The 17,159-nt window shown below is 40.3% G+C and overlaps 1 protein-coding gene and 1 long non-coding RNA gene across 2 annotated transcripts in view; one reads left to right on the plus strand and one right to left on the minus strand.

The window, feature by feature from the left end:
- The window catches only part of LOC145434144 (uncharacterized), a 376,188-nt gene that overhangs the window by 144,137 nt on the left and 214,892 nt on the right, over positions 1-17,159 (plus strand). The gene's annotated exons all lie outside the window — the stretch shown is intronic.
- Positions 1-17,159, minus strand: part of LOC145459768 (uncharacterized) — a 63,062-nt gene that overhangs the window by 5,444 nt on the left and 40,459 nt on the right. Inside the window, exons 13-17 of the mRNA XM_080338320.1 lie at positions 14,328-14,430; positions 10,828-10,921; positions 10,462-10,602; positions 1,480-1,500; positions 565-669 (exon numbers count right to left, since the gene is read on the minus strand). Coding sequence (XP_080194446.1) covers positions 565-669; positions 1,480-1,500; positions 10,462-10,602; positions 10,828-10,921; positions 14,328-14,430 — 464 coding nt within the window. The remainder of the gene's footprint in view (positions 1-564; positions 670-1,479; positions 1,501-10,461; positions 10,603-10,827; positions 10,922-14,327; positions 14,431-17,159) is intronic.

Consider the following 17,159-nt stretch of genomic DNA (forward strand, 5'->3'; position numbering starts at 1 on the left):
ACCTATCGACTGTTAATTCAGAAGGTTCCAGGGTGATTTTGTGAAATTTGATATATTTATTATATCATTAGGTCTGACATCTGCATCTGAGCTGACATATGTAATAGTGATTTACATTGCACCGTTAGGAGATAGTTGACAATTGTTAAGATTTAGCCGACACTGGCTTGTCCAACTTTATTTGATGATCATCAGTACTCTCGATATTCCGGTTTAACTCGTTAGTCGTTTCACGAAAACAAGAATCTAATTTCAAACTGCAGGTGAATAAGCTGGGATAGTGATAGCCAGGTCGCGACATATACTGTTCGCACCGCAACACCACCAAGTCCAGCTAGATAGCTTGATTAGTGCAGGTAAGCATTACGCTTTGACTCAGAAAAATATGGTGCTCACAACAAACCTTTAATTATGACAGCAGTTAACTGGAATTGGTAAATGGCTACTGGAACATTACAATTGAAAATATAGGCCCACCATGGTTCGTTTAATGAGAAAGGTTCTAGACCCCTGGCCTAGAATCATGTGGGTACGATAATAGTTCATGCGTGCATGAGAAATCACCTGCCAGTGTTGCGTAGACAGAAATACAGTCCATCAGGCGGGTTTCCCGCTCGGTGGTATCAGTCGGAAAAGTATTAGCATCAGCCTCTATGATACCATCACCTTCTGTAAAATCATATGTGCAATTAGATCGGTGGTAGATCATATCACAGATAACCTAACCTTTCTGGAATACACAACAACAAAATTCTTATTAAGGACAGAGGACAGAGGACAGAGGACTGAATCGTTAACTTCAAAATTTTACGGAGTGTTGAAGGAGAGATAGAATAGAGAGAAAGGGATAAAAACTTAAAAGACTTACTAAGTGTTTATTCGGTATGCTGACCAATATCAGATATCAGATATCAGAATAATCAAGACCAATAACGACATAGATAAATAGCTATAAGGGTGAATAGATTTCATAATCTTATTATTTCCCATTTTTCAATTTGCTGGAAAATGTGTACCATAAATGTCAATACTTTTCATCTACTCCCATTAGGATTGTCCAAAATTTGGAAAACCTTGAAAATGCGCCGGTTTAGTGTCTTATTCTACAGATTATTACTGATAAAAAACAACAATTGGCCAAAAAGAAGCTCACAGGAAAGTCATTAAGATTTCGGGCTAAGCATTTGAAAGTTGCTGACAAAGAATGGGCGTGCCACTGACCATAGAACAGTGAGAAGACTAGTAATCACGAAACCACGGCTCTTGATTGGTTAATCGGTTATGCTGTTTGGCCCATTGTTGTTTTTATCAAAAATAATCGATAGAATAAGACACTAAAACGGAGCATTTTTGAGATTTTACAAATTTTGGACTACCGTAACTCCCACATATAGATGAATAAGTCAAATGTCTATATATTTTTGACATCAACAGAAATAAAATGATTATAAGATTAGAATAGAACATAAATTTACATACCTATTGTAGTTTGTTCGGCGTCTAAGAAAAAGAATCAAACATAAGCAAATGAAGGCATCATAAAGGATTTGTAGTCAACAGAATTAAGTAAGGCATAGGGGCAAACGATTTTGTTTAAATTTCTTCCGCCAATATTGAAGAAAATGAAGTAGCGGATCGTAACAGATGTAATGGCAAAATATGTAATAAAAGCACGAATAATTTTTGTCATTACCATATTATAACCTAATTAGTAATTACTTCACTAGCAATTCAGATTTTTTTCTGTGCTTCATGGACACTTGTTCCTGATGTATAAACTACATCAGTAAACATTTACAATATGAAAACATTTTGCTGCCATGTTCATGTTTCACACCATTGAAAGTTGAATGCATGAAAAATTCTTTTGTCAGCAGCCATTTTCCTCAAAAAGCAAACATATTCGACCTGGAGCTAAAAGATTGTCACTCAAGATAGTTGTACCTGCAGAGTACCATTCCAGTAGTCAATCTCTGTGACATTGAAGTCACGTATCATCACTGAGAAATTACATGCACCCATTTCTTCAATGTTGCACTTTCTTGATGGGGTCATGGCCGAGAATGAATTTTTAGACAGTTGTCAGTCGATATTATGAAGGAACCGTGTCTTAGGATTACGAACCACGGCTGTTTAATTACACTTAGTAGGCATATGCCGAACAGCGGTGAGTCACCTTGTTGGGTCACCTTGATTTTCCCTGGTGTCACCAAAACTCACCTTACTCAATTTATAGGAGTTTTTTTATTACTGAAAAAAGACTGATACTTTTTGTTTCAGTTCGCAACCGCTCCCTGTGTTTCAGAGTACAGCTTGCAGCCATAGGTCACATTTAATCCATTGTGTTGCAATGCCCTTGTCAAGTAGCCTTTGGACGTAGGACGGAGTAAAAGCATTATCGATGCTTTTTTAAACTAACTTATAATTATACAAGGCAGTGAATTTGGTAAGGTTCATGATTAAAGAGGCAGATGGCATGTATATACTTACAGTCTTACATATATATACATAAAGTAAACAATGGGCTGATTCATTTGAAGACTTGTTTCTTATCAAATTAACACTTTTCACACAGAGGCTACGTTAGAAGTTACTACGTAACAGCTAAATCAGGAAATGGGTAATTGCTGTGCACTACACATTGATCGTCAAAAATTCACAATTCATGCTTCACTGTCGGTTTGCAAATTCGATAGCCTTTTGTTTTACTCCTCTGCGATTGTTAGGCCAGCAATCGATGATGCAGATTAATTTGTGTCACACTTGTGTATTGTTTAACTGCACTGGCATTGAGCATGACAACGCCATTCCAAATTCCCAGGCGAATTTGAAGAGGTTACAGAGTCCTGTCATTATTATTATTCATATTTTCACAATCCCTCTGTTATTTAAAATTACGAGCTCGGTTCGTCACCCAGTAACAACAAAACAACATAACTAGTTGAAGTTGATTCACTGTTTCATCATCAAAACTAATTGTATCATTACACCTGCACGGCTGAAAACATTTACGGGGTTGAAAAAAGCCGGGCCATATTTATGATGACAGAGGAGGCTTGGCTAAACAGGGTCACATGAAAATGTTTTCCTTTAAATTGACTCGCGCCTCTAAAAGGTTGTCAACCACTGCCATACAGTACTGGTGCTCAACATACAATATTCAGCCGGGTATATTTGTGTGTGAAGCTTGTTACGGTACCAGTTCCAAACAACCGTCGCTGTACCATACCAGTGGTTCTTAACCTTTTTTTCCAGCGCGCCTTTTTAAAGATTTCCTAGGTCTGGCGAATACCTCCCTATATTTTGGAAGGTAGTAAAAAAACAATGGGTAAGAGGCAGGGTTGTAATGACTCAAGTCAGACTCGAGTCGCGATTTTCTGGTGACTCGACTTGACTCGAATCATTTTCTTGAAAATGAAAAATGACTCGGAACAAGTCATAGGACTCGAGACTAGGTCTACCAAGACAGGCATTTCATTGTAATTTCTAAGAATAGTTATCACAATATTATTGTGTCGTCTATCAGTACTGGTAGGCCTACTTGAAAATGCTGCCAGAAACTGTTGAAAGTAAGGAAAACAAGTATATTATAAATGCGAAGCATTCAATATTACCAAGCAGAGTTGTAAAAAGTGGGAAAGTGGGTTTCACACGACATTAACTCGGAACTGAACAGTCTACACAATGACTTGGACTCGGACTTGACTCGGTGGTGAATTGAAAATGACTTGACTTGACTCGAGTCAAAACTATAAAAGTGAGATTGACTTGTGACTTGATTACAACCCTGGTAAGAGGTCCAAGTCCTGTTAGTTTTTTTCGGGTTGGGACTTTACCATTGGGAGCATAGGCGCTGAACTCAGGTATGCTAGGTATGCCGCGCATACCTAGGAATTTTTTTGGGTATGCGGCATACCCAGAATTCGGTTTGGTCTGTTACTGACTGGGTGGTGAATTGATCGATTTAGAAATAAGCGTTTCGTAGTGCTGCTGAACACGTGCGTAAACCGACAGCAATACGTTCAGGCGCTTAACGAAACTCCGTCCTTCAGTTACAATTCAGTTGTCCGTATTTTATCAGTGTTTCCAATTTGCGAGAATCGTTTGTGCACAATGTAACGCAACCAGAGATGCCACTCCTGGGTTTTTCCACCCAGATCTGGGTTTTTGAGCATCACCTGGGTTTCTGGGTTTTTATCCTTGAAATCTGGGTTTTTTTCAACATCCAGTTCGCCAGGACAATTTTACGCTTGAAAATTAATTATTACATTAGTATGGTCGCAATATCGTAAAATTCACGCACTTCAGTTCGCCATGGTCGATGGATTTTGCTGTTATTGTAACGACGGAGTGTTGAGAATCTATTTCACTACTAAAATGAGAGGCTTCGGCTTGATGCGATGGAGCTTCATTGAATAGTAACTTCCAGGTCGCAGAAAGTCATGTTCATATAGTGACGATTGCCAGTAGCGAACTCGGCACTTGGTGAACAATTCGGCATGTATCGATAAATATCATGTAATTGTATGGTATGCACAAGCACATGAACAGACCAGGTGATGATCCGACTAATATAATCCTATTGTTATCTGAGTATATTTATAGTTCCAACAGGGACACTCAGAGAGAGAGAGAAGGAGAGAGTTAGTTAATTGGACACCCCTAGCAAGTTAATCAAAGGCATTGGTTATCCGCACATTCGAACCCTAACCCTAACCCTGAATTTCATTTGGCATTTATTCATTTGCACTATACATTGGTCTGTGATTATTCCAAATAAAAGTGATTGTCGTCGGATCAATCAATCGAAAACTGCTTTCAATCTGTTCAGGTCACTAAAAATACATGAAATCATCCTTAGAAATACGGAATGGATGGCATTGCATTGAACTTTCGCAAAGCGATGATATAATTAGAACCGGTACACTATTAAGTATTCACGCTGCGCCCCAATTGTTTCATTGCGATGTGTCGAGAGGAAAACAACATGTTTTTAGTGCGATTCGCAGTGCTAACCAAGCAAAATGTGTATTATGAACTGTTGTAAATTCAATATCAAAGGCTTCAATGATTGTATGAGTGTATTCGACGACTATCAGGCTCCACTTTCACAGCTATCTCGCGTGTTTTGAGTGAAATATAGGATCTGGGTTTTTCTGGGTTTATTTCGCCTCCACATCTGGGTTTTTCCGAAATATCCCAGTGGCATCTCTGAACGCAACGCGATCTCGACGCTGAGATGATTGCGAAATTAGGTCATTGATTACCGCGCGCAATCGTCGCAGGCCTGATTTATCCCGTCTCCGTCAGGTCTAGTTGCGCTGGCTTGATGAATCGCATCGGCAATAGGCTCGGTGCGCACTATACCATCACTGGCCTGCGCACAATAACATCGTTGGCCTACACAATTGCGTCGGCGTGGTTCGAAATATATCATTGCCGGCCTAACTATCGCGTCTCCGGCCTAGCATGCTTTGGCTCCTATCTATCGGTTGTGATTAAAGATTGATATCACGAAACTTACTGACATCGAATGTCCGCAAAAATGTGTGACTTGTGCGTACATGCGTACTTGATTTCCGCTAATACTTGAACATAACCAATAACCATCAGAAGATGCGAGTCAAGGCTTGAGTTATAAAAGTTGAGAAAGGTTTGAACCACCTGAAATCGATGCGGATTCCATTATAGAACACACTCCATAACAACTCGGCTATGCGCCTGAATATTTGATCAAACGCGAGTGGTCAGAAGACGCAACGCGAGGCAACAAGACCGAGAACTTGATACTAAAGATGTTAATTTCTATATGCGCGAAATGTTGCGATTGTCATCTTCTGCTGTGAAGGAACATGATATCTTATGCGCCGGCCGGAACTATCGCTTCTTCTGTGATTGTGATGTCAGACTGGCTCAGACATTGAACAATGAACATGGACGGAATTGATTGAAATACATACTGACCGTGAACAGACAGCGGCGTAATTGATTTTGACCAACGCGAATACTAAAACAGAACGATCAGAAAATGTCTTGCAGGCTCTTGATATTGAAACTTCTAACTCCTATGAAATCAAAGTCACTAATGAATAGAGTCCAGAACAGACTTTCTATTTGGGAAAATAATTCCTACAACCTTATTAGCCGTCGCCGAAGATGCGTATTCATTTGTTCTCGAGGGGGAGTGATTGAAATCTCCCGATTGTCGGCGCGCGTGTTGGCGAATATGTTGCGGAGATTGCGAGCTCGCTAATTGACTACACAGTCTCACGCGTTGGTAATCTTATGGTAGCGTGATGTGTCGAGTATATTACACAAGGATGCTGATCCGATCGATGTATTATCGGCATTGGTGCATGTTCTTAATCATAATAAACTGATGCCACCTTGGTAAATTTGAAATGGATTCAATCAATTCAGCAAGCGGCCGGCTGGCTACGCGGCCTGCCTAATCATATCGTAATTTTGTCACCATATACAAGTGCCAGGTGATATTGAACGCTTGCGAGTCGGCTAATTTGCCAATTCTGACGCACTATGGCGTCATCCCTTTGTGACGTCATCGATCTCGCATACCTAGGGAAAATCAGAGTTCAGCGCCTATGATTGGGAGTATTTCTCTCTTGAATCGTGCATAAGGGCCACTCGACTAATTATCGATATAATAAGTGTAGGCTCATATGCATAGGCGCCGACTTTTATTTTTTCACGAAGTGGCGAAGTCTTGTGACGTCATAATTGTTCCCTATCGATGACGTCATCGCTGCACTAAAACGCACTTTACTACATGCCGCTGGTGGACGTGCAGCGTTAAACCATTTGTGTGATAATACGACCCTGCACTCATTAATATCAAACCATGCAGTGGAATCTTAAAACGGTACGATCATTCGTCCGACAAAAATCAAAATTTACGTCAGTGAGAACGTGGAGTTGCATCAATGTTATTCACGCGCAATGCGCAGTGTGAGTAACGAAATATACTACGCATTGGCCTGACAAGTTCGCAAGTACTACACGACAACTCTCGAATATTAGGTTTCAAGCAGACAATAATGATGATTACAAACGCGAAATCGCGCAGCCAATCAGCAATTGCGGTTTCTGGCTTCGCGTTGATTAGCTCGCATCGCGGCAATTGTTTGCCGATTAAACCAGCGATTTTGGCGGCATTGGTGCATTCCCGATTTACATTCCCGAAGCGTTTTTGGAGTACATCGGGTGTATATGCCGCAAATAAATCTAGGAACAATATATAACGCCCTATTCCTATTAATGTAACGACTATGGGCTAGAACATGGGTGGCCAACCTTTTTGCTATTCACGGCCGCATTTCGATAATTTGAGCAGCCTACGGCCGCATTCCTGGGCATAGTGTACGCCAATATCCATATTAAACTGTCCTTGCCCATTACCGGTGAATTCCGGACTAATATATGTCTTCATATCGGCTTTTAATACGCACCAAAATCGACGACCGCCAACACGTACTAATTGAATTACGTGTTGACGGCCGCAGAACTTTCCTTCTACGGCCGCAGGTTGCCGACCCCTGGGCTAGAATTAATTCCAGTTTCGGGCGCATGCCGCGATCTTATCAATAAAAATCGACTGTCTACCAAATGCCCAATAATTTAAAATTCGATATTGTTGTTCTCGAAATCGTTCTCGTCCATCAATCAAGTTTTTCGAAATATAGAAGGCTCCCTGTTCAAACGAATCGAATAAATTCAGAGTTTGTGCGACCCAGAATCTCGTGATGCATCAATATTTTACAATGGCATGGCATACTCCACGTTACTAGCGAAAAGAACACTCAAAAATGACATTGTGCGACAATTTCAGAGTACGAATGTATCAAGCAGACAACAAGTAATATAGATGATGGCAAACGAGAAAGCGTGTATTCTCTAATCAGTATTGCCACGAATGGGTTTTGAGTCTGACACCGTCTTGAGTAGCTTTCGTCGCGACAGTTGTTTATCGGTGTTTAAGCTGTATTGCTGCATTTCCCGATTAACGTCACTGGCAAAGCCTTGTTACAGAAACGAATATGCGCAGAAATTAATTCCAATTTGCAGGCACACACCAACACACCCTCCAATTTCGCGCTACGATTACTATCACGAAGCTAGCTAGCTCAAGAATGGTTTTGTAAAGAAATATGTACACATAATTTAGATTTTAGAAAAGCAGAACGTCTATTTGGGCACGTGGTCGGGAGAGTAGATCTACGATGGTGCTTCTGAGCACACGCTAGCCGCGCAGTCAGTCGGAAACTTAGGGGGATATGGATTTTTTTCAAATTTACTAATATCGCATCAATTCAATTCGGGTTAAGTACATGTGTAAATGACGATCATATAATCTCTTCTTGTTGACGATTTTGGGCGTATGATAAGCTTGCCAAAGAGTCCGGAAGTGCTGTCAATTAGCGATTCCCTGATCTCTGGTGAACAATTGAATACGCGCGCGCCGCGTGTATTACGCAGCCTCGGCGACAGTTTTCGCAAATAAAAATGTCCGAACCTGATTGCACCGATTGCAGGTGGTTCAGACCTTTGTCATCTTTTAGAACTCAAGCCATGATACACATCTTCCGATCGTTACGTTCAAGTATTAGCGGAAATGAATTGAAGTCCGTTGGCAGCGATTCGCTGTTATTCAGTTTCGTGATGTCGCTCTTTCATCAATATAACATAAAACAATCACTAATCAGCAAACTCGACCGCATTGTCCCCAAACCAGCGAGAGGTTGGAGCCAAAGTATGCTAGGCCCAAGACGCGATAGTTAGGCAAGCAATGATCTTTTTCGCACCAGGCCTATTAGAGATGCTATCGTGTAGGCCAGCGATGATATCGTGCACACCAAGCAGAAGCCGCCAATGCAGATGCGATTGCGCAGACAAGCGATGATATAGTGAACTGTGCCTATAGCAGATGCGATTGTTTAAGCCAGCGGAATCAGGCTTCTTCGAGATGCGATAAATCAGGCTGGCGACGATTGCCACGCGCACGGGAATGCCTGACCTAACTTCGCGACCATCTCAGCGGGATATCATTACAGACTCTTCGCGATAATTGACAACTAGCTTCTCGCAAATCGGCCGCGCGAACACTGATAAGTGATAACACAATTAATGAATTGCAACTGAATATTTGAGTTAAAATGGTCATTGGTCATTTCAAAATGACGGGGTTTCGCGCTTCAAACAGGGGGATTCGAACCCCGAAACCCCGTAGCTACGCTCCCGGCACACGCGCGTATCGAAAACGAAGACGTCTGTAACGAATTCGCATATAACATCTGGTTCGAGCCCGATGTACACATCCCTAACTCACCTCTGCGATTGGCAATACGGGCCAGGTAATTGTACTGAGAAAATGGTAGAGATCTTGCTCACATTGAATTTAGTATTACGCCCGGTCAATAACTTTAACATGAATGTTTTCCAAACAAAGCAAACCGTATTATAAAACGTTCATGTGAAGTTGTGGGTCACAACCACAACACTTATAAGTATCATCCTTCGATACAATGAATAAATATTCTGAAGATTTAATTTTGTAGATCTCATATACAAATATATTTAGCCAATCATGTTAACCAAAAAGCTCTAAAAGCATCTTTAATGTACAAAGGAGTCACACTTTCAAAAGTGGTACAGAGCCTCTTACTTCGATTTCGACACGCTCTGCGCTGCAGGATGCAATACCTAGTTCTAAACATTTGTGGAAAATAAATAGAGCTAGCGAGACGGGAGTGTTTTAACAGGGCATTGGCGGTCTTAGTACATGCAATTCATTTTACTTGAATTAATATAAACCATTGCATTCATGGAAACATGTTACAAGCATTGACGGTAATTATTTTGCGCGGAGTGCGGGAAAAAATTTTGAGATTTGACCAATTTGTTGAATGTTGATTTGCAAAGAGAACCCAGGGAAATACAGAACCATTGTTCTACTACATAATCATGTCCCTACCACACCATCCACTACGACGCCATTCTACTTCACCGCCCCCATACCGCCCCTCAGAGCCCAGCACCCCCCACATTGCTCCCTTCAAAATCCAAATCGCCCCTCGTAGGGCACTGGAGGCAAGGTCAAGAAACACTGTACTATGCCGATGCTTACATTCTGTATCTAAACTGCTGCGGTATCATAAGACACATTTCCTTCAAAAACACAGGTGAAAATAAGAAATGTGTGGAAAAAATTTCGGTGAAGAAGGCTACAATACAGGACTTCAACATCACAAAGATCGATTACTGGAATGGTACTTTTAGTGAAAATCATAAAGCTTCAGTTCGAATACAGTGGCTTTCTGGGGAAAATTGACTGCTTCCAAAATGTTTTTCAAGCCTGCTATAATTTCAGATCATATGATATTTAGAGCGAAATGTCCAATTAAATAATTTCATTAATCAATTCATCTGACTAATTTAAGAACTTACTTTGTCTGCAGAACTGGAGAAAGAATATTTTCGGCTTGTCTTCAAGAAACGGACATACATCTGGGGTAAACCACTTCTTTACCTCATTGAAGTTCACTCTGTTGCCATGAACACCAACAAATGTATCGTTGGCTCTACCATCTGCAAAGTAGAGAAGGAAATGTGTTAATAAGCGCCACCAGCTAATCACGGTACACAATGGCAGTATTCTCTACAACTGCACGAAAAGCATGTGGACAAAGTTTCACTGTGCACATGCACACATCCGGAAAATCATTTCAGTCTTTTGGCTACACACAAAGGGGAAACACGGGACCGGATACAGAAACAATGAACCATGAAAAATAGCTACCACACATATTCTACCTCTTTCTCCATGTGATCCTATGTATATGACAATCATGTCCGCACTCATGTTGTCGTCACTTTCAGCAAAGTCTTTTAGGATAGTCTTCATTTCCTATAAAGTTATCATAAAATGTTGATGAACTCCGCCCCACTAGATGCACTAGGCACAAACTGTTTCTCACTATCAATTCTCCCTCTGTGAGAGCTAGCATGACTTTTCCTCCAACAAGTTAAATTAATTCAAAATATTGGAGGTCGCTGATACAAGACCTACCACCGCTGTGTGTTCTAGAGGTTGAGGAAACACACCATGCTAACGGGCTGTGGTACTTATAATAATGAATGTCACAGATTACTGCAGGGGTGGGCAATTATTTTTCTCCGCGGGCCAAATGAGAAGCAGAAATATGTTGGCGGGCCAAGTCAGAAATGTTATAGAATATCCAGCCTAGTGGTTTTATTTCTAAATTGGGAGCAGTGAATTACACGAATTGGTGCTCAGTCGATGTGTTGATATTGGGGTATGACAAAGTGCCGGTTAATTACCCAAAAAAATATTTGTTTGCCGTCATATTTTTAAACAATGGTAAACATGATACATTTTAAAGTCTCTTTAAACCCCTATCCGCTTTTTCTACCAATACATTAAAATGTATTTGGAATGGCAGTAACAACCCCTCGTCATCCCCCCAAACGTTGGTCTTGGCCCCCCTATAGAGTTCTAAACCAAGCTCCTGGGGGCTTTGCCCTCCAGATCAGCCCCCATCGAGATGCACGATGCACGAGATGTCTTGTATACACTGATTAACAACGCTTACAGCCCAATCGTGCGAAGCGCCGAATTTTTTCATAATTCAATCGATCAATAATATTGGTAATTGTATACATATTGCAATATTATTTAACCTCTCTGCCCAAGTAGTGGCCTAGTCAATTTTACCGCTAGAGCTGAGCGAGGTATTGTCTTGGAAATATTCGGGAGGGCCCGTTGGTATAATTACTTCGTTACATGTTGTTATTTCGTGACCTCCCGTCTGCTATGAGAAAAGCTATTGAAATCACAAAAGCGTACCAAACTAAAAAGACGCACCCGATTCCCGATTGGTATTTCTTCACCGCCAAATATTGCCTATGGAGAATTGGACTTCATGGTTTTCGGCCAACATAAGGGCAGTCCTTTTCGGCCAAGGTTTTCTCGCTGTTGAGCTTTTTCCCTTTACTTAGTTAATTTGATCAGCAGTTGCAATTGCAGTGCCTTCTCGGAATCCCGTATTGGCCTAAATTTCATTTATCTTGGTGCATCGTGGCGCGGTAATGGCTAACGCCGAAATGCCCAATTCTAAAAACCATATCTCTAAATCGCACGGAGCGCGAGAAAAATTTGAATGAAGTTGCATAAATTTTCAAAAAATACCCTATAATTTATGTTCATTCACGAAATAATTTCTGGCACCTGTCGAGCTCGCCACCCAATTGGGGGGTTTGGGGTGCGGGAGTTACGGTCCTGAGGATAATATATAGCTTATTGTTTTGGTAGCTGGTTTCCAAGACGTGTGCGCTGTGCAGCTTGCCGAAATGGCCTCGTTGTTTAGCCAAGGTTGCAGCTTGCAGTTATTAACAATCTTTGAATTTCAACTTTCGGCTTTCTTTTTTTGACATCCTTTATGGGTGGTGATATATTCATAGAAATGTTGAGCACTGATTCACTTGTTTTACGAATTATGGATTTGGAAACACATCATGTAACAATTCGAAACACAGATCTTGTAATGCGTAATGTGACAATGGCAACAAAAAAGGCTTGGTGACTTCTTGTGACTTTAATTCTAACGACATAATCTGCTACATTGACTTTACTTTGAATCTGGACTAGGCTTGTGAGGTACGTGTAGGCTGCGTAATCGCGGTATGATAATGAACAGGCTTGATAGTAAACTTTATACTTCCTATGGTTTTAGTCCACGCAGCAACATTAAAAAGTATGTTTTATATTTCAAATTTCAAGCAACCTTTGGCGGGCCGCACAGAATCGCTTCGCGGGCAGCATTTGGCCCGCGGGCCGCACTTTGCCCAGGCCTGGATTACTGCAATCAGAATGCTCGGGTTTTAGGAGTAGTTTTTAACAAAGTAACACCAATCAAGTAATTGTGAGAAACAAATAGAGGGCATAGCAGGGTTGCAATCGAGTCACTACCTTCGAGTTGCACGGCAATATAGAGTCGAGTCGGGTCAAGTCATATGAAATTTTCCGACTTCCATTCTACATAAAGTAGGGTTACCATACGTCCTCTCTAAGAGGATTTGTCCTCTATTTTGACTTTATTGAAAGTGTCCTCGGAGGACGCCCAAATGTCTTCTTTAATGAGATTTTGTCCTCTTTTTTTGAGAATTTTGGTTAAATATAGGGTAAAATTCGACTGAGATACAGTAAATCAGCACTGAGGTAATGGCCCGGCGGCTATTTCGGGAGCTGAGCCGGATTTTTCTCCAGTATTGTAAGTAAGAAGATTTTGAAAAATTGCCTCTTTTCAGATTTCCAAAATATGGTAACCCTAATATAAAGTCATTAAATTACAACATTTTAACTCGTTGATGTGCAAATGAAGATGCATATTAGGGTTGTCCAAAATTTGGAATGTCCCAAAAATGCTCCGTTGTAGTGTCACATTCTATAGATTATTATTGATAAAAAACAGCTATGAGCCTAAAAAGGTCACAGCAGCATATCTTGCTGAATAGGCGTTCAAGGAATCTGCTACGGCGGTGATTCTGAAAGCGCATTGTCGGTAGGCTGGCAGCAAATGATTCAAGATTTCTTCAGGGCATGTTGAGTTACGAAATTCACGATGAAAAAACAACAGCTGCCTCACAAAAACTTCAACAGAATGACTGCTTCATTTTAAAACCGCTGTAGCCTACATGTACTGTTTTCATCGAGGGACAGCTAAGGCGCTTATGTAAGGGGCAGAAGGGATCCATCATCATTGGATAAAATTATGAAGTTCAACTATGACTCTATACTTTGTGCGATCTTATTGGGCTCAAATTGTGATGCTTAATTGAAGTTTTGAATGCTCTAGTGATCGGCTGAAAATTTTGGACAACCTTAATACTAATGTTTGGCATGTGCTAGACCAGCAGTTCTCAACCTTTTTTGTTTTCGCGAACCCCCTTTGAACCGTAACGTTTTCCCCGAACCCCGAATGCTGTGTGATGATCATGACTTCGGAAATGTGTTATTTCAAGAAACGTTCCTGGCTTTGTACCATGTCTCGTATGCTGCGACATGGCCAATCAAAGTTTCAAGGCTTCCTCAGTGGAAAATTGTATCAAAACTATAATTCTTGTTAGTAAATTAACTTCAGTTGCGAGGGGCGTATAATTTCAGTACAGTACAATTTGTAGGTTTTGCGGACACCCTGAAATTGTCTCGCAAACCCACAAGGCTCCACCCCCCGGTTGACAACCACTGTGCTAGACTGTGTCAGAAATTTATAAGTTTTTAGACAAAAACTCACAGCGGCCGTCTTGTTTTCATGAGACTCTACTTGAAATTGCAGTTTTGCTAACAGCTTTTTCATGTTCTTGGAATCCATAACAGCTCCAGCCCGATCGTTCATTCTGGAGGACAAACAATAGGATTCATCGCTTACACTGTTTTTACATTTTAAATATTTTTCAATTTTAATTACATTTGAATATAATCACTATACAGTATACACAGTATACATATACATGATACAAATTGAACTGAATCCCTATCGCTCAATAGAAGTCAGCGGGAGTAAAACAAACTTCAATATCGTAGTGACTGAAGCTAATTTGTACTACAAGAACTAATATGTGAGTCACAATGAGTTTTTCCAGCTTTCAAGCTGACCTTAGAACCAGATCCCTGTACCAGTGTATTTATCATACCCGCAAATTTGACATCAGCACAACACCGATGGCCAATTGTTCGGTTCGAAAAATAAGTATCACTATGCATTTCTTAAAACGAGACTGATGCTCATGTGACGTGAGCTAAGCAAATTCACTAATTAGTAGGGCTATTTTTTTAGACATGTCAAAATAAGTCAAAATTTTGTCAAAATTGCTTACCAAGTCAAAATTTTTTTGCAACATGTATTTTGTTTGTAACGAGGATGTTTGCACTGTGGGTGAACTTATCATTTGACATTTTACAGCTTGTAGCCTATTTTATAGGTCTATCGCAGAAGACAGCCTATTATCAGCTCATTATGAACCATGAACAGTAAATGAAACATATAGGCTGACATGGTGGTATGCTTAACATACTGCAATATCCTAACTGAATCAAGACTGCATGGGCATTGCATGGGCTTATATCAAGCGCATGATGAAAAATTGTGATGTAGACATTGTCAGAATGAAGCAACACGGTGTGTCACCAGCACTCCAGCAGTGTACGAGCAACTTCAGTGTTACCAGCCAACAACTGCTGCTGTTGAACGTTCTTTCTCCAGTAAGGACAGTGCAACTGTAGACAGGCTCAGTAGGCCAACTACTGGAATTCTTCATAGGTCCAGATTTCGTCAAAATTAAATTTTTTCTTGTAAAAATTTGTCAGTTTCTAAGCCAAAATAAGTTTTTCCAGGGCAAATTATTTCGTAAGGATTGCCAGTTCCAACCAGAAATGAAGCTAAGTAGTACAATTCTAACATTATGTGGGAAAACACCTAATTTACATACATGAGGTCAAAATTTGGCAGAAATGAAGCTTTTTAAGGTCAAAAAATGTCAGCATTTCGATTGTTGGGGTAAAAAAATCGCCCTACTAATTAGTAATCAGACAAAGCGACGTCAGAGGATAAAACGTGACATAGCTTCACAGGTCAACTTCGAGGCACACAAGCCAAGAAACACCGTCTTTTCTCTGAATTAGATGAACAAATGTATGTTCTTAGGTGATCGTTTTTAATCGGAGCGCTAATTGGACAGTGTGTTTGTGTAAGCAGCCCAAAACACCGTCATAGTCCACGAATAATTTTCAAAATGCGAGCTAGTCAATGCGATGTCTGAACTTTATGCTGTTGTAAATAAGAGAGCAATTAGTGATTTGATGCACGCTTTCCAGTTTGTAATCATCTGGTTTATGAATTCATTCTAGTCTACTTGATACACTCATATTCTTGAATTGTTGCGCAATGTAGCTTCTGAGCATGTTGTTCAATCCGTTACTGGCACGGTGCATTGTGCACTGTGTTGAATTAAGTTGTCAAATATTGATTACCAGATTCTCGAAATGTTACATCAGTGTTTTAATGCTGTACTGTACATAGCAATGGCAGAGACTAGAGTGTGTTCTCGTGCGGCTGTGAGGGCCATTCATGTTCACTAGGGCTGTTCAAAAATAACTTTTTTTCCTGAATCTTGCTGGTTACTTGATTAAATCGTTAGGTTGCCTTAAAAAACGACGCACACCGAATTTGAATTCATTCCGACAAATATTCGCGGTTTATGTAGATTTTGAAAATTTTGGATTTGCCCAAAAACGCCAAAAATTTTTTTTTTCAAATTTTTCTGCCAACCCCATGAAATTGTTGGGCTGTCTTCAAAAACTATGCAAAACAAATTTGACTCAATTCCAAGCCGTAGAAGCGGAGTTATTTCAGTTTTTATTCGATAATTCTGGGATTATCCTTGATTGGTGGATAATCCAAGAATTATCACCGAAAAACTGGAATAACTCCGCTTCTACGGCTTGCAATTTGATCAAATTTGTTTTGCATAGTTTTTGAAGACAGCCCAACAATTTCATGGGGTTGGCAGAAAAATTAAGAGAAAAATTTTTTTTTGCGTTCTTGGGCAAATCCAAAATTTTCAAACTCTACGTAAACCGCGAATATTTGTCGGAATGAATTCAAATTTGGTGTGCGTCGTTTTTTAAGGCAACCTAACGATTTAATCAAGTAACCAGCAAGATTCAAGAAAAAAAGTTATTTTTGAACAGCCCTAATGTTCACTGTTCAGCTGCAACTGTTGTTACCGAGGTTCAGAGCCGGAGCAGTGGTATCAATGAGCTCCGGAGCTGGAGTCTAGTTATCATAGAAAAGAGCTACAGAGCTGGAGCAGTTTATGATTCGGGCTTGCTCCAAAGCCCTGGCTTCCTCAATATAGTGTAAGTAATTTGATTCACGTCACTTTACAACGGCAGACTCGCCTCAACCCATTAATCATAGAACATCAATTTCAAGTGTCAACTAGACAATTTCATGTCCTGGGATAGGCTTACTTCTTATCAAAAAGCCACAATCACTCGCTTGAGGTAGGCCTATGTAATGTCCTAATTATACTATTCTCAAGGAAAAAAAAACAGTACAAATATA

The sequence above is a fragment of the Botryllus schlosseri genome, chromosome 2 (assembly GCF_051294905.1).
Source record: "Botryllus schlosseri isolate E-star chromosome 2, Bs_hap1, whole genome shotgun sequence".
Taxonomy (NCBI): domain Eukaryota; kingdom Metazoa; phylum Chordata; class Ascidiacea; order Stolidobranchia; family Styelidae; genus Botryllus; species Botryllus schlosseri.